The sequence below is a fragment of the Lissotriton vulgaris genome, chromosome 11, assembly GCF_964263255.1.
Source record: "Lissotriton vulgaris chromosome 11, aLisVul1.2, whole genome shotgun sequence".
NCBI lineage: Eukaryota > Metazoa > Chordata > Amphibia > Caudata > Salamandridae > Lissotriton > Lissotriton vulgaris.
In genome coordinates this window covers 114,953,307-114,976,158 of record NC_141699.1, presented here as the reverse complement: position 1 = coordinate 114,976,158, position 22,852 = coordinate 114,953,307, and the positions used below count along the sequence as shown (strand labels likewise).

Sequence of the window (22,852 nt, the reverse complement as noted above, 5' to 3'; positions counted from 1 at the left end):
ACCCGGTTCCCCAGCGTCAAGGTTGACCGCTTGAGCCATAAGGCCACATACTCTTCCCTAATTTAGAGTGTCCAATGTGCTTCTGCGCCTGAAATCTATTATGTAAGATCTTGGTAAAAGAACTGGCAGCAGTTGGCACTGAGGGCTGGTGGGTGGAGTCTCTATCCTGAATAACCGCACTCTTGTTTCTGACCCACAGATGAGCCTGGCATTCTGCTTGAAGAATCCCACCTCCTCACAAGGGTTCTTCAGGGTTTATGGAGATGCATCAGTGCTTAATTTGAGTAGGTGGTTGCAGGTGGGGCCAGAAGGGACTCCATTTTTTGGGGACCTGCACTAATTTTTCAATAGCAGACTTTGACTAAGAGGAAAAGAGAAAAAAGCACAAAAGAGGAAAAGACAAAGGAAAAGAAAGAAAGAAATATAGTGAAGAGGGAGATAGAAGGGATAAAAAAGAACCTACAAGAGAGAGATAAAGAGTCAGGGAGTGTTTGGTGGTGGATAAAAGAGGAATGAACACTAAGATGCTTGGGTATTCAGCACCCGACCTTCAGTACTGCCATCTATGAGTTTCTGACACTCTGTTCATCACCACCCCCTTTTCTGAATCGTTTTTGGCCACTATAGGTGTGGCAGGGTATACTCAGACATGAGTCCCTTTCTCACTGCACCATCAGGATTTAAGCAAGCCAGGCCGAAGACTGCTGAAATGCCAGAAACCGGTCCCCGGTAGCTTGTCTCCTTTCTGGTGAAGAATTGGCTTGGTAGTTTAGTCTGCCCTGTTCCCATGATGCACTGGGCCAGGGACAGACTGAATTGCATATAGCCAGGTTCTGAGCTGGGATGGGGCAGTGAGATAAATAACGGTGATGGATCAAGCCCTGATCTTTGGACTGGGTAAGAGTGGTCTGCTTAATTCAGACACTCTGTTCATCACCACCCCCTTTTCTGAATCGTTTTTGGCCACTATAGGTGTGGCAGGGTATACTCAGACATGAGTCCCTTTCTCACTGCACCATCAGGATTTAAGCAAGCCAGGCCGAAGACTGCTGAAATGCCAGAAACCGGTCCCCGGTAGCTTGTCTCCTTTCTGGTGAAGAATTGGCTTGGTAGTTTAGTCTGCCCTGTTCCCATGATGCACTGGGCCAGGGACAGACTGATTTGCATATAGCCAGGTTCTGAGCTGGGATGGGGCAGTGAGATAAATAACGGTGATGGATCAAGCCCTGATCTTTGGACTGGGTAAGAGTGGTCTGTTTAACTCAGACACTCTGTTCATCACCACCCCCTTTTCTGAATCGTTTTTGGCCACTATAGGTGTGGCAGGGTATACTCAGACATGAGTCCCTTGCTCACTGCACCATCAGGATTCAAGCAAGCCGGGCCGAAGAAGGCTGAAATGCCAGAAACCGGTCCCCGGTAGCTTGTCTCCTTTCTGGTGAAGAATTGGCTTGGTAGTTTAGTCTGCCCTGTTCCCATGATGCACTGGGCCAGGGACAGACTGATTTGCATATAGCCAGGTTCTGAGCTGGGATGGTGCAGTGAGATAAATAACGGTGATGGATCAAGCCCTGATCTTTGGACTGGGTAAGAGTGGTCTGCTTGATTCAGACACTCTGTTCATCACCACCCCCTTTTCTGAATCGTTTTTGGCCACTATAGGTGTGGCAGGGTATACTCAGACATGAGTCCCTTTCTCACTGCACCATCAGGATTCAAGCAAGCCGGGCCGAAGAAGGCTGAAATGCCAGAAACCGGTCCCCGGTAGCTTGTCTCCTTTCCGGTGAAGAATTGGCTTGGTAGTTTAGTCTGCCCTGTTCCCATGATGCACTGGGCCAGGGACAGACTGATTTGCATATAGCCAGGTTCTGAGCTGGGATGGGGCAGTGAGATAAATAACGGTGATGGATCAAGCCCTGATCTTTGGACTGGGTAAGAGTGGTCTGTTTAACTCAGACACTCTGTTCATCACCACCCCCTTTTCTAAATCGTTTTTGGCCACTATAGGTGTGGCAGGGTATACTCAGACATGAGTCCCTTTCTCACTGCACCATCAGGATTCAAGCAAGCCGGGCCGAAGACGGCTGAAATGCCAGAAACCGGTCCCCGGTAGCTTGTCTCCTTTCTGGTGAAGAATTGGCTTGGTAGTTTAGTCTGCCCTGTTCCCATGATGCACTGGGCCAGGGACAGACTAATTTGCATGTAGCCAGGTTCTGAGCTGGGATGGTGCAGTGAGATAAATAACGGTGATGGATCAAGCCCTGATCTATGGACTGGGTAAAAGTGGTCTGCTTAATTCAGACACTCTGTTCATCACCACCCCCTTTTCTGAATCATCTATGAGTTTCTGAGCAAAGCGTTGGGCCATGGCACTTATTCTTTTGCAAACAAAGCACTGCTGCAGTACTACAAACATTCCAGTGCAACCAAGAGGGGTATTTTTGAGGAGTCAGTAGCAGAACAATTCTAAAAATGTACTTGAAGTCTGTTCTTGGAGATTCCAGGGAGAAGCAGAACGGTAAACATTCCAGTGCATTCTAAGAAATGTTTTCTTGGAGTTTCTAGGGAAGTGCAGTTCCAAGTATTTTCTTCTGTGTTATGAGATGGATATTCACCAGACTTTTTTTTTCAGAGGTGCAGAACTGCAAATATGAGTTCTAAGGATGTGCTCTTGAGATAGAATTTTGGGCAGGTGCATAAATGTTCCAGTGCTCCTCCAATTAGTTTTGCATTGATTACTATGGAAGCATAGCCTGCTCCCAGTCTCAGCTGTCCTGGGAAGGTATTTTATAAAAGCTCAAATCCTATAAGGAGTTGAGGGACTGATGCTTAGGGCCTTATTGGGACGACGTCCTGGTGGCGGTCAGTGGTGGCACTGACTATGGTGGTCAGACTGCCACAAAACCACTGCTGCTGCCAGGGATCCACGATTCCTGGCGGCTTTGCAGCGGTGTGAGGTTGGTAATATCCCATGCATATTAGTAGTTTAGTCACCGCCACAGTTTTCATGGCGGTGAGCCTGGTATAAAAAGTGTGGCGGGGAGGAAACAAAGGCACCTCAGGGCCATGGGGTGCATGCATGGGGGCACATGCTGTTCCCCCTTGTATGCATGCACCCCAGTTCCTGCACGGCATGAACTTAATAGTCCATGCCCTGCAGCAACTGCCTTTGACGCTCCCATTGTGGTACCTTTTTTATACGCATCGCCATGGGACCGCCAAAGAACCGCCCGCCAGAGATTAAAAAAGTTGTTATCTGGCAGGCGGTTTCTTATGGCTTTTGGCTGTCTTGGAGCGGATGGCGGCGTAGCAGCTCCTCTCCAAGACTGCCAAAGTCATAATAGGACCCTTAGTCCCACATCAAGGCTGGTACAAAAATAAATGACAATGTGTAATAGATATTGTTCATACCATGGGACTCAAACTTTTACCTACTATGGATCATAAGACCATCCTCGTGCAGAGGATCCCACAGGAGCATATGTTTTCGTTCAGTTTTTTATCCCGCAGTCTGTGAGATATAGCGGATAGGCACCTAATAACTTAGATTATTGCTGTTGAGACAAAAGCATCAACCCCGGCCCTTCTGAGACACAGAAGAACACGGATGAGTGACAAATAAGGAGAAGAGGAGGTAAAACATTGTTCAGTCCGCTGAATAGAGTAGTTTCTTTAACTATGGTAGGTATATTTCTGAAGAAAGATTAATACACTACTAATTATGCCAGCTTTAGGCGCAATCAAATGATATACAAGAACTAATAGTAACCTACACCCCCATCACAACCACCTTCGAAGACATAGTTAAGGGCAACCAGACCCTGCAGTACGTGGTCTTACAAGACCCTACCAGACTACTACTGACAGCAGACACTGGCTTGGCTAAGGATAAAAATGAGTGCCCCATGCCACAATAAATCATGCACAGATCTCTTAAACATATACCTCGAATCTGGGGAACTGGGTTTGAGTCTCGGCAATGACGCTGAACATCCTGTGATTCTGGGCAAATCACTTAATCTCCCGGTGCCAAACAAAAAAAATAATGTGTCCTCATGTAATGCAACTGGTGCTATATTAAGTGCTCTGATACCCGATTCGGGTCAAGTTTGCGCTATATAAAACTCTGTAAAATAAAAAATAAAAATACCAATTTCAAATGGTTAGGGACAGCAAGTCTCAAAACCAATCCTTCTACTGAGAGGCGCAGCCGTACAGGTAAGAGCGACTGGGCGGTGGGGCGGGGGGTAAGTCGTCATACGACGGGATCGGGAAAATAAAATAAATACATAAATAAAACTACTTACCTTGTGCTCGCCGCATCGCTGACTCGGCAATGTGGTGAGCGCAATGTAATTGGTTTTACTTATTTATTTATTATGTTTTCCAAATTCCCGGCGTATGTCGACTTACCCCTCCCCGCCCCACCGATCTTACCTGTACCGGCCATGTCTGATCCTGGGAAGCCTATTCTTGGGATGTGCATGAATTATGGGATGGGTGTTGTTGAAGTTGTGCAGGGGATCCAATACATCAAACATTCCATTGCATTCTGGGATAGGTGTTGTTGAGCATCCTATGGGGATCCAATGCTACAAACATTCTAGTGCATTGTGGGAACGTTGTTCTTGAGCTTCCAAAGGGGATCCCATGCTACAAACATTTCACTTCTTTAGAGATTGGGCGTTTTTGAGTTTTATGTCGGTGTACAGTACTCAGTGGTTAAATTGTCTTGAGGGAGCTTGCGCCTGCCCATTTCATGAAAGAATCACTTGCAAAGCTAATGTGTCTGCCTTGGCCAGCATGCATTTTGAAAAGACTTTGGATGCCTTGGCATGCATGCAATTCAAAAACACTTTTTTGCAAACATGTACAATGCACAAAAAGTATTGACAACAATATAAAAACATAGGAGCAGCCCAGCAGCCTAGGCACACCAACCTTTGCACTGACATGCACTCCTTTTCAGGCAGCAGCTCACCTGTGATTAGGCAAAATGCCATCACTCACACTGCAAGAAGACAGCCAATGGATGAATTGGGAAGTCTCATTAACCCATGCTGTGCTGGAAGGAAGCAAAATGCGAACAACAGGTGACTGACTAATGAATGAAAAGGGCTGACCGAAAAACCCTTCATTATGTTTTTTTATGTTCGAAGGTGGCAAGCCCAGCTGAAAGCCTGGCCCTGGATCTCGGGTTCAGACCCGCCGCGTCAGACAGTCCAAGAACTGGGTTGGCGTGGAGCTGGGCAAGGCCAGTCACAAGTCTGCGGATACACCCCATATATACCAGGCCAAGACTACTACCTGCTGCTGGGTCACTGAGTACATGGCGGGAACTAATGGCGGTACTATGCTGCGCTAGAGACTGCAGGACTGGGACCCTTCCTGCTACCCTCTGCCCAGATACTGCGGGCAGGGTTGGTGGGTACCTAGCTACAGGGCCGGACTGGCAGGAACGGGCATTGGGCATTTTCCAGGGAGGCTGGAAGGGTGGGGGGCCGGTGGGCCCATTTTGCAGTGGTGCTGCAATATCAGCCCCCAGTAACAAAAGCAGAAGTGCTTTACTTGCAGCCTCCTGCCCCCACCTTGGGTAATGGGGGGGGGGGGGGGGGGGGGTGGACTGGTCCTACAAAATTGCCAGGCCCGCTTTGGGTTTCCAGTCCGGTCCTGCCTAGCTAGCCCAGTCCAATAACAGGCAGTCGCAATTTAGTCCAAGGTCAATGAATATCTGTGGGATACGGGAGACACAAGGTTCACTCATCACATTCTGCGGGGGGAGGAGGGGGCATCATTTTGCGGTACCCCACTGGCCCCAGAAGGCCTGTGATCGCGCAGTGCGCGCGCGCGCCGCCAGGCCCCAGGGTGGGCAGCGCGAGCCTTTTATAGCCGCGTGGGAACACAAAAGGACAAGGAAGACGGGTCTATATTTGGAAAGAGATGCTGAGATTCTCATCCGAGCCGCTCCATCTTCGTCTCGCAGAGACCGGAGCTATAAAGAAGAGCCGTGAGTGACAGGAACGCGGCCTCTCGCGCCGACAGGGACGCGGCCCGGGGCGGCCGCGCGCACCTGCTGCCTCTGCGGGGACGGGGCCCGCGGGGCGGCCGGCCGCGCGCACCTGCTTCCTCTGCGGGGACGGGGCCCGCGGGGCGGCCGGCCGCGCGCACCTGCTGCCTCTGCGGGGACGCGGACGAGTGCAGGCCTGACCACCCGGCACAGGCTCTGGGTGCAGCCCAGGTACACTGACTGCACGACAGGTGGGATACAATAGATGCCTACAGATTGAAATCTGAAATACTGACAGGTGCGATGCCACCTGTGTGCAGAGGCACTGATTGCCCGGCAGGGACACTCACTGCAGGGCAAAGATAAATACACAGAATAATAAAAACCTGAAATGCTGACTGAGGCACTGCCACCTGTGTGCAGGGTCACGGGTTCTATGACAGGGCCGGGCACGTACCGCAGGCCTGGGATACAGATGCAGAATAAAACCTGAGCACTGGCAGGGCTCTACCATCTGTTTGCATGGGCCCTGACTGCTACTCTCTCTGCTGGGCCACTGATTACATGCCAGGGCCCATCTACATGCTGTTCTGAGACGCCCACTGCTGCCCTCTGGTGGCATACAGACTACTGTACTTCAAAGCCAGGGACAACTACCTGAAGTCCTGGCACCCTGAATATACACGCCCAGGGTACATTGGCTGCAGCCTCGGGCTGAGATGGACTGACAAGAACTGTCATTCATGCAGACATTGGGTGCTGAAGGGAAGCCTTAAACTGATTGCTGCCCACTGTGCTGGGACACTGACTGTATTTCACAGGCTAGCAGCCTGCCACGTTTCCTAGGTCCATACATGATGTGATGCTCCAGTCCAGGGTTTTTCAGTGAATTGTGGGACTTGTAGTCTTCTTTATTCCAGTATGAATCGGTACTATAAGTCCCAGAATTAATATTTTAAAAAACCCTGACTGGATTAGGACATCACGTGTGGGCCTGGGAAAACTGACAGCTATGGGCTAGGGCAGTGACTGTAGGCCTGGTACAATGAATATTTGCCAAGCCAAGACCCTGACTACTGCCCTCTGCTGGGACATAGGCTGTATGGCAGGGGCGCTAACAGCTGTAACACCACCTGCAGGACTGGGGCAGTGACTCCTGCAACCTACTGTAACACTGACTGCAGGGCTGGAATACCTAACACAGGCTCGAGGGACTGACTGCACGACAAGATGCTGACTGCAGGGTTGGATCACTGAATGTACGACTGACACATTGACTTTCTCTGAATGCCACTGCACTCACTGGGCCATCTCCGCTTACACTGATTTTGGCCCCTAGAAACTCCCTGAGGAATCAACAAAGTGGTGCATCGATTCCTTGAACTAATGTCAGTCACTGATAATTAGCCTGGACCACAATCCCATTCATCATGTTTTTTGCCCATAATGTCACCCCAGATGGGAGCCAGCCATATGCAAATCAGCCCTGGTCCTGCTTCAAAAGGAACAGTCCAGCGTGACAGCCAGGCCAGGCCCCCTCGGAACAGGAAAGCAAGCCACCCAGGCCAATTTCTGCCTCTTTGGGCCTCTTCAGTAGGACTCAGTTTGAGTCCTTTGGCACAGTGAGCACAGGACCCACGTCTGGGCAACTCCACCACATTTAGGTTGTCAGGCTGAGGAAAACAAAAAGTGATGGGTGGACTTCTTGAACTAATCTTAGCCACTGGTAATTATTCTGGGCCACAATCTAGTTCATAATGTTTTTCCCATGGTGCCATCGCAGACAGGAGGAACCAGATGCATGCTGGGAGGGGAAGGGGGAGAGAAATAGAGCCAGAATCTTCCCTGCAGACCACTCAGGCGCTACAAGTTCCATGTATGTCAGCCAAGATCGTGCATGGTGGCCCCAGGGGGCTTTTGAACTAACTTTGTATTCTATGCCCTGGGTCAGGGGAGGACAGGAAACTTTCCCATCCTCCCTACCCTCAAACCCCCCTCCCATCCCCCAACACCACCACCCCCTGAGCAAAAAGCTATCTTTCCATCTGTGCTGTAATTTCTCCAGGATCTCTTGGGGAAGGCGGCCTGGTATGTTCAACACAAACATCCTTCAGCCAGTAATCTTGATTGGCTGCTCGTTGAGATAATGGAATAGACCTGATGTTCAGTAAGTGAAGTGTATTTACAGGGCTTTAGCTTTGTGCTGTGGTCATTGAGGTCTTCCAAATGTAGCTCTTGAAATAAAATTCACTTTGAAAACTTGCATGGTGTAAAAATGGTATCTCTTAATTGTTTTGTTGGCTGTACTAATGGGTTAGACAGGAAGCCCATTGCGCCAACGGTGTCACTTTTTTGACGCTCCGGAGGCGCAGTGTGCGGGCCCATATTTACAAAGCCACGCAAAGCCACCTTCATGGCTTTTCATGGCCTTGTAAATATGGCCTCCTTTTACCCAGTATTCTGTGTGAAATGGCCGTTCCAAGGGTGTTGCTGTTGGTGTTCCCACACAACACCCGTGGATTCAGACGCATTCCCAGATTTACAAGGTTTCAGAAACTTGGGAATGCTCAGATTCTAACACCTCCCATGGGGAGGTGTTCAAGTGTCGCAACGAGGAGAAATACCTTTATTTCTCCTCATTTATTCCTCCTTCTATCTGTGCTGCTGCAGCACGCATAGGAGGCGGCAAACGCCATCAATGGTGCAAAGGTGCTTGCGTTGGCACTATGCAGCCTATTGGCCACCAGTGCAGAGGAAAGCACAGGGATGTGTCGTATTGTTGTAAATATGCACTTTTCTAATGACGCAGCTCTGCACAGCAAGCTGGCTTGCAGCTCCGCGCCATGATCTTGTAAATATGCCCCAATGTTTCCAGCCTGCACATGCTTCGCTGTGGGTTACCCTGCTCTAGAGCTCTTTCAAGCCATTGAACGCAGCTTTGGCAGCCTCAGCCTGTGATCGGTCCTGGACGCCAGTTCAGGCGAGAAGGATGAATCCCTAGGTGTACCCCGTGATTGTTGTTTTCAAACACTAACCTACAACAGCTTTTAGCTTCACGGTATAGTAGGAGGATTCCCAGTGATGCACCAGCCTCTCCAGACTGTCTTCTATAAAGACATTATAGAATACATACCTGTATTTCCAGCTGAAGACTCTTTCCACTATATGCATTTGTGTGGCACATTCTTATAATGTGTATGATCCACTCGTAACACGCTTTACGGTTCTGAGGTTTCCTTTGTCCCGAATCCAAGTGGTTTGTCATCAACATACACTTTCTTTCCCCTCAAAATGCACATTTTTTAAACCTCAAGGTACTTTTTTTGGAAGGTTTTTGCTCCCACCTCCTTGTCTTTTAGGTAGCTCATTCTGTGATGCACCTATAGTGTTACAAGGACTATCCCGACATGTAAGTGTACCGGATGTGGGAATGCACGTCCATCGCCGGCCTCACCGGCCACTCCACAGATAGCATCCCTACCTTTGTCATGGCTCCTCCATCTGTGCATTTAATACGGATTCTGCATTGGGCTGGAACCCACAGAACCGCGGGATCCCAGAATTCTAAACAACGTCATCATGTTTTGCTTTAACAGCACCATGTGCAGTGATCTCACACTAGGGACAAGGTTGAAATAGAATGGCAAATCCCTCATCACTCTTAAAATATTAATACTGAAGAAATTTGTTTGCCTCCATGACGAGTCGATGATTGATCGTGGAAATATGTGACAGATTGCGACAAAGGGGTTACCCGGAACCTGCCCTCGTTGAAGTAATAAAAAATGTGAAAACTTATACTAAAGATCAACTGTAACACCGAAACCTAAAGTACCTCCTCCAGAACTATCCTTGAAATGCAACATCCCATTCAGCAGAGTCACTGCATGAGTAGTATAATTAAACACAACTGGAATTTGGTCTAAATGGACAACTTAAGCTTGAATTTGAACCACCATATAAATATCACACAAACATCAGAGTGGGTTATAACAGCTGAGATGAAACCCAAAGGACTTAAACTGGCTAAACACAAATTATCATTTTTCTGTACCTATGTTGTGGTTACTGGTCTAATGTCATCAAAATCAATAGAGAAGTGTGGCTCACTGGTTAGAGCAGTAGACCCTGATGCAGAGGTCTGGTCCGGGACCAGGGTTCAATTCCTACCTCGGCGGTTTCTCGGACCTGATAATTCTCGCCTCAGTGCCTACTCTAATCATGGGTCCCACTCTGCAACTCTGGGCAATAGCTTGCTTAATCTTCACAACGGCCCCAACAGCGCTTGGATGCCTGGGGTGCGCTATACAAGCAACACTACATTTACATTTACAATATTGTTCCCTACCCGAAATCTAATGAAATTATCACAGTGCTGTAAGGAAGTTATTGAGATGGGCAAGGCAGCAAATTAACATGGAGAGACAGAGCCAAGCCAAGGGCCTGGGTTGGCTGTAAGAGCCGGTGCACGAGCTGAGAAAGTAGGCTAGGCATGTAGATCATGCAACAAAGGTCATGGAAAATATGATAAAGACGCTTCAAAATTCAAAAAAGTATTTTTTAACGTGCGGAAGCGTTTCACTTTAGTGCATCAGATTATACCACTGTATTGAGAGGCATGAATTAAAAGTGATAGTTTTCAAACATCAACTTGGAAACATTCATGTCCCTCTTCCCGGCCTGATGACAGTGCCACAAGTCAATTAAAAAAAAGATATACATATTTACGGCGTTTTATATAGCGGAAAATTGACCCAAAGGTATCGAGGCGCTTTACACGAGCACTAGTTGCGTTACATGTGGACACATTCATTTTTGTTAGGCACGGGGAGATTAAGTGATTTGCCCAGAATCACAGGGTTGTGCGCGTCCTTGCCTAGACTCCAACCCGGTTCCCCAGATTTGAGGTCAACCACCCTAGCTGTTAGGCCAACTCCTCTCCCCAAATTAAGAGATTAGTCAGTTGTCATGTGCACCTGCATATGTACAGACAGGAACCAGACACATGCGGAGAGGTGAAGGGGAACCATTTTTGCTTTGGTTGTGGTGATGCACGAAATCTGGTAGTGATGACGGAACACAGGACCTCTAAGTGTTTATCTGATTTAATATCATAGAGACGTTTTCATCTATAGGTTTGGAGATTGTTTTCTAAGTTACCGTAGCTGTTTAGTATGTCTCTTATGCATACTTTCTGTTGCAAACTACACCTGTGCTATAGGAAATTATTGTCCCACAATTTGCATAATTTAAGAAATTTCGCATTATGTTTGTTATGCAAAATTCTAGAAATCACACCATTACATCATGTTGTGCAAATTCACCTTCATTCTCTGCATAACTATTGCACAGCAGTGGCGGAACAATGCAGACAAAAAAAACAAGCAACAGTTATTTTTAGCACATGGTTTTTTGTGCAATTATTTAGCACAAAATGTGACCTCACATCAAAAATTACCACCAAGACAAATTTCACTCTAAAATTCAGTGCTATATGATAGATTTGCATTTCATGTAACTATGAATAATTGTGAGTCATTTTCCTGAAGTTTCGCATAATTACAGCAAAGCAAACTATGTGAATTTTTTTCATTGGAGATTTTATTAATTATAAAGTTAAAAAAAAGTTAAAAAGAGTCAGACATGAATTTTGTTTGGATTTGAGTAAGAACCCTAAAGAATTATTTTTGAGTCAACACGCTTATTTTTCAACCACGACATTTGCTAGTCTTTTTACACACGTGCACGTCAATGCGATGTTTGATACCCCATTGAACATTTTCTGAAACATGTCGACACCCTCTTAAATGGTGGGTTTAATAATTAACTTAAGCAGTTTGAGTGCTTCCCACTTGTTGATTTAAGGAGAGGTTGTCAAAGCACTTCTGTTTAATTGTCTGCCTCCATGTCTTCTTCATTTGAAAATAATCTTGGGGCATATTACCAACAACTAGCGATAATTTTTGTCTCTAACTTGTTTAGAGACAAAAATTATCGCCGCACATCGGCGATTTTTATCGCAGATAAACCTTGCTATTAGCAAGGTTTATCGCAAATGCGATAAAAAACGGCCGAAATGCATGAATATCGCTGAAAAGTCAGCGATATTCATGCATTATCGAGCAAATGCTCTTAGCCATGTTATCCACCTCCCATTGGATAACATGGCTAAGAACTGCTCAGGGCAGGTGTTAGCTTTTGGAGATATTTGCGCTTAGCGCGAATATCTCCAAAAGTTGGTAATAGGAGATAGCGATGTTAGCGACTGTTTCCAGTCTCTAACATCTTGGCACGCCCACTTTGCATGTCATTAGTGATAAATATCACTGACATGCAAAGCGGGGCCCAAGATGGTCGCTATCTCCTATTAGCTGTCGCTAACTGGTGTTAGCAACAGCTTGGTAATAGGGAGATAATTTTATTTCCGCTTTCTTGGCTTTTAAAGCCAAAAAAGCGGAGATAAACCCCCTTGATAATATGCCCCAATCTTGTCCCTTACCTCAGTCACAGTAACACCATCTTACCACTCTCACTTCTGTGTGCCTGGTGTGACATCAGCTTATCATTACGTATGCATGGAATAATGCTTAATTTGTAATCCTTTGCACCAAATTATTATAATTATTACTGCAACCAGTTTAAACCAATGTATTCTTCAAGTAAGTCTATTGTGCATACACTAATATTTACCTTAGGATCTTAAATTGGGCTATTAAATATTGGACCCTTTCTATTGCTAAATTAGCAGCATGTCATACCATCATAACAAACATCCTGAAAGCTCTCTCACAGAATGGAAGTCCCCACAACACCTTTATTTTCACACTTGGTGGGCCTGGGTATCCCACCTTCGTAGTGCTCACACCTTGTACTCTGATAGTCACTCTTCTTCTACTATTGCTAGCACTGTCTGGAGATCTTTGGACAATTATGTTCAACACTGTGCTCAGGATTCTGGGGCCCATCTCTCCAACTCCCCTATTACCTGAACCATTTTAACACTTTTTTCGATTTTTTTTTAATATCTTTTTCTTTTTGAAGCAGTTGTTCCACTGGCGCTCCCTTACCCCACCTTCCCTATCTTTCCCCTTTTTTCTCCTTTACCAAGCTTTTAAGGTATTATTTGTTATACATGGCTTGTTTCCTCCCTGTTCCTTTATAACATATTTGAATGCATTGGGGTTTATATCCTTCCTTTGCCTGTATACAGTTTCTTCATATTTTGTACAGGGATATATTGTAATACTTTTTCTTTTTATTATTGCCATCTGGCTTTTGTTTATATCTGTTTTTCAAATGTTCATTGATACCTTTTAAATATGTACTGGTTTGTCTAACCTATATCACTGAGTCCATTTATTATTTGTTTTTCCTCTTCGTTTAAACTTCAATAAAATTCCTTGAACAATAACCATCCTGGGAACAATGTGCCCACGTTACATTTTTCGCCCGCCCTCCTCACCTCCCATTTTTCCTCTTCCCTGCTCTCTAACATTGAGAGGTCATAAATACAATAATTACTTTGGCACTGAATATGTTCTTTAGGGGTCTTTCCCTTTCATGGTAATTTAGCACAATGTATTCATAGCATAATTCCCAATGGCTGTAGTTCTTTTCTAATATTAGGGTTGGCTGGGCCTTGGTGAACCAGCCTCTTGTGAGCAGGAATTGTACACTGCAGTCTCCTGGTGGTGCCAAAACCAGCCTCCAGGTCCAGCACTGTACACTTTGGATGGGCAGGGACATGTTCTATCCAGTTCATGCAGTCCTCGACAGATGACAGCTGTAACACCTTAAACCTATACACTGGCTGCTTTAACCTTGCGGTTCACCCCATGCTCTGTTTTTTTACAATAGGTGTTTGCAATATTCTGAGATGTTTGCCTAGGGGAAAGTTTGCAGAATTTCAATTTTATCTGTGCAAACTTTTGTTTGCATGATCATTTTCACTCGGATGTATGACGTTACAATGCATGCTTTTACCACGCATGCCTTTACAACACGTTTTTTACAACGGATGCCTTTACAACGCATAGTGCTTTGGGGCGCTGGATAGTGAATAGTTTAATTTACTATTCCAACTCCAGTCCCCGTGGATAGTAGGGAAGGTGTTGGATAGTAAATTAAACCTATTCCCTATCCTAGAGCGCCCCCCAGCGCAATTCTTTGTAATGGTTTGCGTTGTAAAAGTTGCGTCGTAATGGTAGTGCGTTGTAAAAGTTTCGTTGTAAAGGTTGTTTACCTTTTCACTCTATTCAAGCCCAGCCAAGCTGCAAAATGCACGGCGAGTTTCTCCCTGCACAATTGTACTGAGGAGGTTGAGTGAGAGATGCTCCTTTTGAGGGCCTTATAAGATGATGCGGTAATGCCACAAGGAAATCAGATTTACCCCAGAGGTGGTATTACTATTTCTGCAGGTTGGAATGGGGGACTACCCATTTCAAACCTGCAAAATTCGATTTATTGCCAGCCCCAGATTACACAAACTCCAGTACACAGCCATAAACTTGACATGTGGCGGCTGCACAGATGAGCAGCCTGCAAGCTACCAATGAAATGAGCACTTACTCAGGAGAATGAGATGTGGCATCCAGCTTAAATAGGTTTCAACAACAAGAGAGAGAGGGAAAAAAGACACTCTCAGTCCCCCAGGTAAATGTATATCAAGCGACAGAAGAGTGTCAGTTATTCTATGTGTGTAAGCACAAACACATGAGAAGGATTGAAGAAAACAAATCACATTGGATTTTACAGGAAGCCCTCACTCACCACCCTGGTTGGTGACATGCTTCATCATCGGGCCCAGCAGGAGAAGCCGAAGGCCTCCCTGGTGTGCTACCACGCAAGAATACTGCGGAGCTGGTTTTTGTGACAGTACTCAACTCAACACTCATCACAAAGGTTAACATGACGGGTTGTCCACAGTTGTAAGCAGGCTTAAGAAGGTTCATCAGTGGTAGTTACAAGCTACAAGTAAAGCTGTAGCACTCTAAGAGGAAGGACCACGTGGTAATCAGCTGAACCCCAACACTAATGAGGGAGGGATCCAGCCGAACCCCTTCAGTTAAAACTATCCCGCCCTCCCCTAAGCCCTAAAAACGACCCTGACCCCCTGCCCTAAAAACTACCCCACCCTTCCCTAAGCCCTAAAACTTACTGTGCCCCCCTAAGCCCTAAAAAGTATTACCATCCCTGCCCCCTCTATGAGCACTAAAACAGCCCCCCAAGCACAGGCCCTGAAACCTAAACGTCCCCCTCCCTCCTAAAAAACAACCCCCTCCCCTCCAGCCCTGAAAACTACCCCCAGTCCTGAAAATGACCCCGAAACCCTCCAGCCCTGAAAACTACCCGAACCCCCACCCCTGAGAACTACCCCGTCCCCCCAAACCATACAAACGTACCCCCTCCAAAACCCGTCCCTAGCCCCACTTACCTCACCACATCACGTCCTCTCCCAATCCTTACGGCTTCTGACAGTCGGCAGCTAGACCGCGCACCTGTGGTTAAGGCAAATGCGTGTTTAAAGCAAGCGTGGGAGCGCTTGCAAAGTTGGATCACTCGTGGCTCGGCCCGCGTTGTTCCGACTGATTCCCCTCCTGTGGTTTGGACGTGGGTGCCAACCTTCTAAGTGTTCATTATTGGTGCCAGGCAATGGCGTGGGTGCACGTGGGAATCAATGTGGCTCAGGTGGGCACCTTGGTTTTCGTACTCTTTCAATCTTTCTTGGCTCTCAGTGCATTGTGAACTCTGTAGTTGTATACTTGGCTTTCACCTGTTACATCTCCGTTGCAGTTTTCAGTAGCCCAAATTCTCTTGCCCAGATGCCGCTCGGTCTTTATAGCGCCTCGTGCGATAAACAGGTCCTTCTCTTTTACTCCTGGCACATATGTCCCTCTAGTTGGCACGCATCAGAGGTCTTCAGCAGGTTGTAAGCAAGTACTTGTGGGCATTGTAGAGTTCGCTGTGTATCTGTCTCATCACAAGTGCAGGTTCCAGTGCCATTAGAGTTCCAGGCTCACTCTGCTTTGCACCTAAATATATTTCTCAGGGGCAAGGTGGACATTCATACCCTATGGAAATGTCAGATATGCACACCAAATGAGAGTCCTACTGTCAGTCCTTTCTCCTCTGGTCGTAGCAACTCTTGTGAGAAGAGCGCAAGTATCCTGTGCTGATCACACCAGGGAGTGCAGTCCAGATGTTCGGCAGAAGTGTAACTTCTGTCAATGGCTGCATCAGAGGTCTCATCTACAGCTGATACACCCTGAAGGATGCCTATGTGGGTTCCACCAAATCTCAGGCACCACCAAGGGCTTTCTGGAGACTTGCCTCAGCCATGGAGCTCTTTAGGACATCCACATGGGCTTCTTTTGGACTATTCGTCTTTAAATGCATTAACAGTCTAGCAACTACTCCTAACAACTTCCTTGCTGGAGGCCTGGCATTGTCCTGTCTCAGCACCACCATCAGGAAGTTTGTTTGGCAACCTGTTCCTAAAACATGATAGAAGGGTTTTATTTTGTCATACTATCTATACAGAAACATGGTTTGATATTAGGATTGTGTTCTAAACATTACTTACAAAAATATTGTCCTATTGGGTGTAGAGTATCTGTCATTAACACTAATGGGGCAATATATTTGTAGACTATGGTTAGGATATAATATGTATGTCATATGGTGTTCTGATAATGATATATTCATGTACCACCCTGGTAAAAGAAGTGTTCAGACAAGGAAGTAAAATAATGGGAGGTGCCAATAGCGGCTTGTGCGCAGTCTCCTCCTCGTTGTCGGTACCCGTCTTCCATCCCCCGCTCAGCATCAGCTGCTTTGTCTAAAGTGAGCCAAGGTTTACAGGAATCCTACTGGGAGCTGAGGTTCTCAGCAGGAGGAACGTTATATAAAGGGCGAGTGGCTTAAAATTGTTGATGCTCTGGAGGCCGTCTCTGGTCTACAATGCAGCAACGTTGCCAGGGGCTGGAAAGGTGAGGCCTTTGATGGACAGGAGGAAGCAGAGTTACAGGTAAGTAAATTTCCTTCTCCCTCAGGTAAGTAAATTTCCTTCTCCCTATTGTAGTTTCGGATCCTAACGCTAAAGCTGTACATTTGGGGTCAACACGTGAAGTTACAGTTTTCCGTGCTGGGAATGAAGCTAGGAGTCCTGAGATATGGGGGTGCTTTGGTGGTGTGTCCTGAGTCCTGCAATCTCTGGTTGCAGAGTTGGGATTGTAAATCATGTCTGCGGGCTGCTGTTCCTGTCCCTGAGGTTATGGCTTCATGGGGTGGACTTGGTGGTCGGGCCCCATTCTGGGCAAGCGTCTACAGATCACAGGCCTGAGTGTGTAAGTTAAAGCTGCAAGTCAATAGGTTAGTGTTGTAGAACTGAGAAAGTAGAGCAACAAGTCAAGGCCCGGCTGACATGAAGCAAAGTGTCAACAAATCATTGAGTAGACCCACAGAACTATTGGGAGCCTGGACTGGGGGGGCTTAGGGATGCGCTGTGCAAGCTGAGACAAGGAGAGCTAAAGAGGGCTTTGAGGGAGCTTCTTCTGATAGACTCGGGCGGGTGGGTGAAGATGCCCCTGGAAGTTTACATTGAGCCGATGGAAGAAGATGGGTTGTGATAGTCTAGACTGAGATGCTAAAGTTGCTTGTTTGACAGTGGCTCCGGATGGCCACATCCATGCCAGATTTTCAGGATTACAGACTATGTGATTGTTTTGCTTTTGGGTGCATTGCATGTACATTTATTTTATGTGGATAGTCCAAAATCTAGCATGGATCCAGCCGCCCTGGACCTCCCTTTGACACGCCTGCCCTACGGGAATTTGTTGTGGGAGCTCAGACTGAGAAACTGAGGTAGCTTGTTGTGGGACCATTGACTGACAGGATCAGAGAATTTGTCGCCTGATCTCAAAATAGGACACCCTAGAGGCTAAGACTGAGACATGGGCCATAGTATTGCAGTAGTTCAGACTGGGAGACCCTGGTGAAGTGCTTCTGGAGCTCCCTGCAAGAGATTCATGACAATAAAGCTCTCTAATGTGTTGTTTGCTTGCTGCTGGGAAGATCCGCCATGACGAGAAGGCGAGCTATAGCGCAGTCCAGACCAGTGAGGACAGGATGTCGGTATTTGAGCCGCACGGCCCGCTCATGGCCCTCGCGCAAAACTGTGCAGTCATGCACAACATGCTGGGCCCAGCGTGTATATTCCTGAGGAAGGGCTTCGCGGAACACAGGCTGCCTGTACGTAAGTGTCGTCTGGCGGTGCATGAAACCTGCCTTGACGCAAATCTGAATGCATATGTATCTAGCATATGCATACTCCCCTTCATGGCCATACGACACGCGCATATGGTCAATCCATGCATGAGAGCACCCCTGTGACCAGTGTCCAACATGATCATGTGAGAGCGCTAGCAACAACTTATGGTCTAGCGGTAGGGTTTAATAAGCTTCTGTTATGGTGGTCAAGCGTTTGACCGTATGTCTTAAAATGCAATGAATTCTTGAAATGCTGACTGATGCGCGCCACATGCATACACCAACATGTACCGTCACGCACACATGAATCAAGTCTAAGTCATCAGCCATATCCACACTCCATGCAAAATCTCAAAGACGCAAATCTCCAGCTGTTTCTCTGCATTCACTCCATACGTGAGAACAGGCGCATCTCCCAGCGGCCGCTCCATCTCAGCAACATCCAACAGACTCACCTCTTTGTTCAGTGGTTTCTGCCATCCACATTCCCATTCGCTCACTGTCCTTAGTAACTGCTACCCTGCATTGAGCTATTAGTCCTATTCCAATCCTGCATCCTCTAAAGCACCATGTGCAGTCATCTATCCTAGCATCATCCATCCCTTCAGACCCCGTCCATCATCTTTCATTCTCCCCCTACTATCCTGCCTCACTCCCACATCACCCTTTCTTTCTCTTTTCTCCAATCACACAGCCCTGATCCATACCCTTCCAGCTGTTACTTCCACCCTGTGCCCACCAACACTACATCTTCTTTTTGCACGGGGCATCAATGCCCCCATTTCTTTTCTCCCACAATTCCTTCTCCACCAGTCCAACTTCTCATCCTCTCTACATTGCTCACAGTATGTGAATTGTAACCCTGCAATGCAACAGGACAGCCCCGGGAGGGTGGGCTTCATCCATGACAACTATGGAACTCCTTCCCAGCCCACATCAGGAACCTTCATGATCATCTGACCTTTTGCAAAGCCCTCAGTAGAAGATTGTTCCCACTCCCTTGAGATGACTGCTGTGACACACCCTTGGTAGGAGTAAATCTGTCTAGAACAACATCTTTGATCATACTCCACCTGGTACAGGTCAAGATGCGCTACTCTTTTCAGCTGTGCTCACTGTCCACTCTGCCACAATCAGAAATCATCTCTGGCCCCAACACATGGCACCTCCACATTCCCACACCTTTGCCACCGCACTCCTGAACACACATGCTACGCGCATGTGTACCACTTCCATCCTTATGTTAGCTATGCTCGTCTCACATGCACCATAATCAGAGCACATCTGATGGCCGTGTGCGCTTCACCTGCACCTTGTCATAGCTCCACTACTGCACACACTCAACCAGCCTTTTCACCGCTCCTCCCACTCTATGTTAAGTTCTTTGCCTAGCCCCCTCATTATTATCCCCTTCACATGCACCTTGTGATGCTCTGCTTCCTATGATCTGAGGCACAATTGGAGAACCTTTCCAGCAATCACCCAATCACCTAGCGCTCTGCGCACAGGTCACACCCCAACCACAAACCACACTTTGGTGAGACACTGAAGACAGCAACACAGTGTACACATGACAATCACAAGGCCCCGGTCCATCAACTTAGCACCAGTCGTTCTACTCCCTAACATCCACCTTCAAACCTCCAACCCCCTTCCTCCTAACTTCAACCCTAAGCCTCAATCCTCCACCTTCGAACCCCTAACCCTCATTCCTCTGCTTTCAACCCCCAACCCTCATTCCCCCACCTTCAATCCTCCAACCCTTATTCCTCCACCTTCAACCCACAACTGTCATTCCTCCACCTTCAATCCCCCAACCCTTATTCCTCCACCTTCAACCCACAACTGTCATTCCTCCACCTTCAATCCCCCAACCCTTATTCCTCCACCTTCAACCCCTAACCCTCATTCCTCTGCTTTCAACCCCCCAACCCTCACCCCCCCCTCCTTCAATTCTCCAACCATCCTTCCTCCTCCTTCAATCCCCCAACCCTTATTCCTCCTTCTTCAATCCCCCAACCCTTATTCCTCCACCTTCAATCCCCCAACCCTTATTCCTCCTCCTTCAATCCCCCAAACCTCATTCCTCCACCTTCAACCCTCCTTCCTCCACCTTCAACCCTCCTTCCTCCACCTTCAACCCTCCTTCTTCCACCTTCAACCCTCCTTGCTCCACCTTCAGCTCTCCAACCATTGGATGGTTTCAGAGGTGTCTGAATACATACAGGTGTGTGCGAGGGTGAGTGAAAGCGCGGCTGCGCGAGAGGGGGGGTGCAGAGCTCCAGCATTTGACAGACTAAGAGCAGGATGGGAATAACGGACAAGTGACCCCAAAGTGCCACAATAGATGGTTCTTTGGAGATTCCTGATGTTGCAAGGCAGCAGAGGTACCTGGGGGTGCCTTGTCACAAGGGTCTACGGCAGGAGAGCGAGCGCGTAAGGCTTTTTGCAGGAACAAGATGGAGAGCGGACCATGCTGGCGGGAAGGACACAGGGCTGTGCAGGGGGTGCATGCAGGGGTCCCTGCAGGTGTACAGAAGTGCATTTCCATCCTTCCTTAACTCATTCCCCTGTTATTGTTGGTGTTAGTCAAGACTGTCGTCATCGTCTCCTTTCTGCACTTCATGTATTCCCAGTCACCCACCCATTCAAACATGGCTTCAGCGTGTGGGCTGCGGCCCTCCAGCGCCAACACTAACAGCAATTCTCCTTTCTCTCCTTCCAGGACCGGGAGCTGCGACCAGAGGAGATTGAAGGTAAGAACTGGAGCTCCGTGAAAATAATGGGGCTACTGTCAAGTGTTTCAAGCAAACTTCCAAAGCCAGGGAAGGGATTGCGACTGGAGGGAGGTATGCCTCCCCCCTCCGCCTCCACCCCCAGTTCTTGTTCCTGGCGCCTCCGTTGTTCGCCTACATCTTGGAGCACATGGGAGAGGGGTTTAGGCTCTGGGCAGAGCTTTAAATGGAAAAAACAGAAGGACAGGTACTCACTATGTAGCGCTTACCTGTTAGCTCCAGAGAAGTACGGGTACTGTCCAATAAATTGCAACAGTACTGAGGAATGCAGGTACTCTCCCTTTCAAATGAACAAGTTTATTAACTCAGTACCAGGCAGTGGTAGCCCATGTAAACTCTGGATGTTGGGGTCAGATTATCTGACTCTTTAGCCAGGTACAGCGCGTGCGAAGCCTGCAAAAGGCATCACGTGCTCCAGGTTCATGGCAGCCATGATGAGTTCAGGCCAAGGTCAGGCAAAATCTGGCCAAAGAATTTCACATGCATGGTGTGTCCGGGTCAGGTGGCAGGAAAAATGTGCCACGACCTGGCTTCAGACAGCAACAGAGGCAAAGGAGCAGCCATAGAAATTAAAATGACCCCTCCCCCTTTGAACCATACCCTTAGTGAGGTAATCATGTGGGCTAGACTGGCCCTCCATAGAAGACTTCCTTGTATCCTTCCACGCCTGCTATTAACTCGCCCTTTCACATTCCCATCTACCCATCCACCTACCCTTTCCACAGCAATCCATTCCTTCAACTTTCCACCCACCTAAACCCTCATCCATCATTTCATTCAGGCACACATTAATCCGTCCACTCAACCATCTACTCATCCATCAGGCCATCAGTCTGCCTGTCCCTTCATCCTTTCACATATCCACCCGTCCTTTCATCTTTTCATTAGTTTATTTTCTCACCCTTCCAAACACCTTTTCACCCCTCACAACTTTGCCCATCTATCCATCCATCCGTTCACACTTTCAATCTTTCTTTCACTATTGCTTCCTTCTTTCTTTTCGCCTTGTTTCTCTTCAACCCTTACTGCCACCCTTACTTTTTCAGTACTTCTTTCCTTTCACTCTTCCTTGTTTCACGTTTCCTTCCTTGCTTTAGTTTCTTCCTCTCTTTCCCCCCCTTTTTATCTACCCATCTCACTTTTCTCCCTCTGCACGTTTTCTTTCAACCCTTCTCTCCCTACATGTCTCTCTATTTCCCTCTTTCTTTTAAACCCATTTTAATAATGTATCTTTCTCCTATTTTCACGTCCTTAGCTCCTTTGACAGCCCCTGGTCTCCACACTCGTCGGCACTGCGCCCCTTTATTTCTGAACTTTTAATAGTTAGTAATTAAGTTGGAGGCTGTAGCACCCTCCCCGGACTTCAGTTGCAAGGGGTGGTTCACAATGCCACAAGATGGAGGACATGCATAATGCACTGTCCCAATCAACTTGTATAGGAGCTTCTTGTACAGATATGGCGGTTGTTTAGAATACCTCTGGCCTGATCCACAAAGGTAAACTGAGACGAAAGTCTAACTTTGCGAATTTGTGTATTCACGAAGGGCACTTACGAGTCATAAAGTTAGACTTTTGCTCCATTAAACTAAAATTTTGGTTTAAGTTTAACTGAGACCAAAGGTCCTGGTTTAAGTTAAACTTAAGACCAAAACTTAAGTTTAACTGAGACAAAAGTCTAACTTTACGACTCGTAAATGCCCTTTGTGACTACTGTAAGTCGTAAAGTTAGACTTTTGTCTCAGTTTACCTCTGTGAATCGAGCCCCTCGTGTCCATCATCAACC

At 47.2% G+C, this 22,852-nt stretch overlaps 1 protein-coding gene across 3 annotated transcripts in view; it reads left to right on the top strand.

The window, feature by feature from the left end:
- Positions 1-22,852, top strand: part of CABP1 (calcium binding protein 1) — a 209,306-nt gene that overhangs the window by 172,707 nt on the left and 13,747 nt on the right. For 2 of the 3 annotated variants that reach the window (XM_086942851.1, XM_086942852.1), the window contains exon 2: positions 21,000-21,030. In XM_086942851.1, coding sequence (XP_086798977.1) covers positions 21,000-21,030 — 31 coding nt within the window. Of the gene's footprint in view, positions 1-18,079; positions 18,257-20,999; positions 21,031-22,852 lie in introns of all 3 variants that reach the window. The other variant, XM_086942850.1, reaches the window with a different exon arrangement.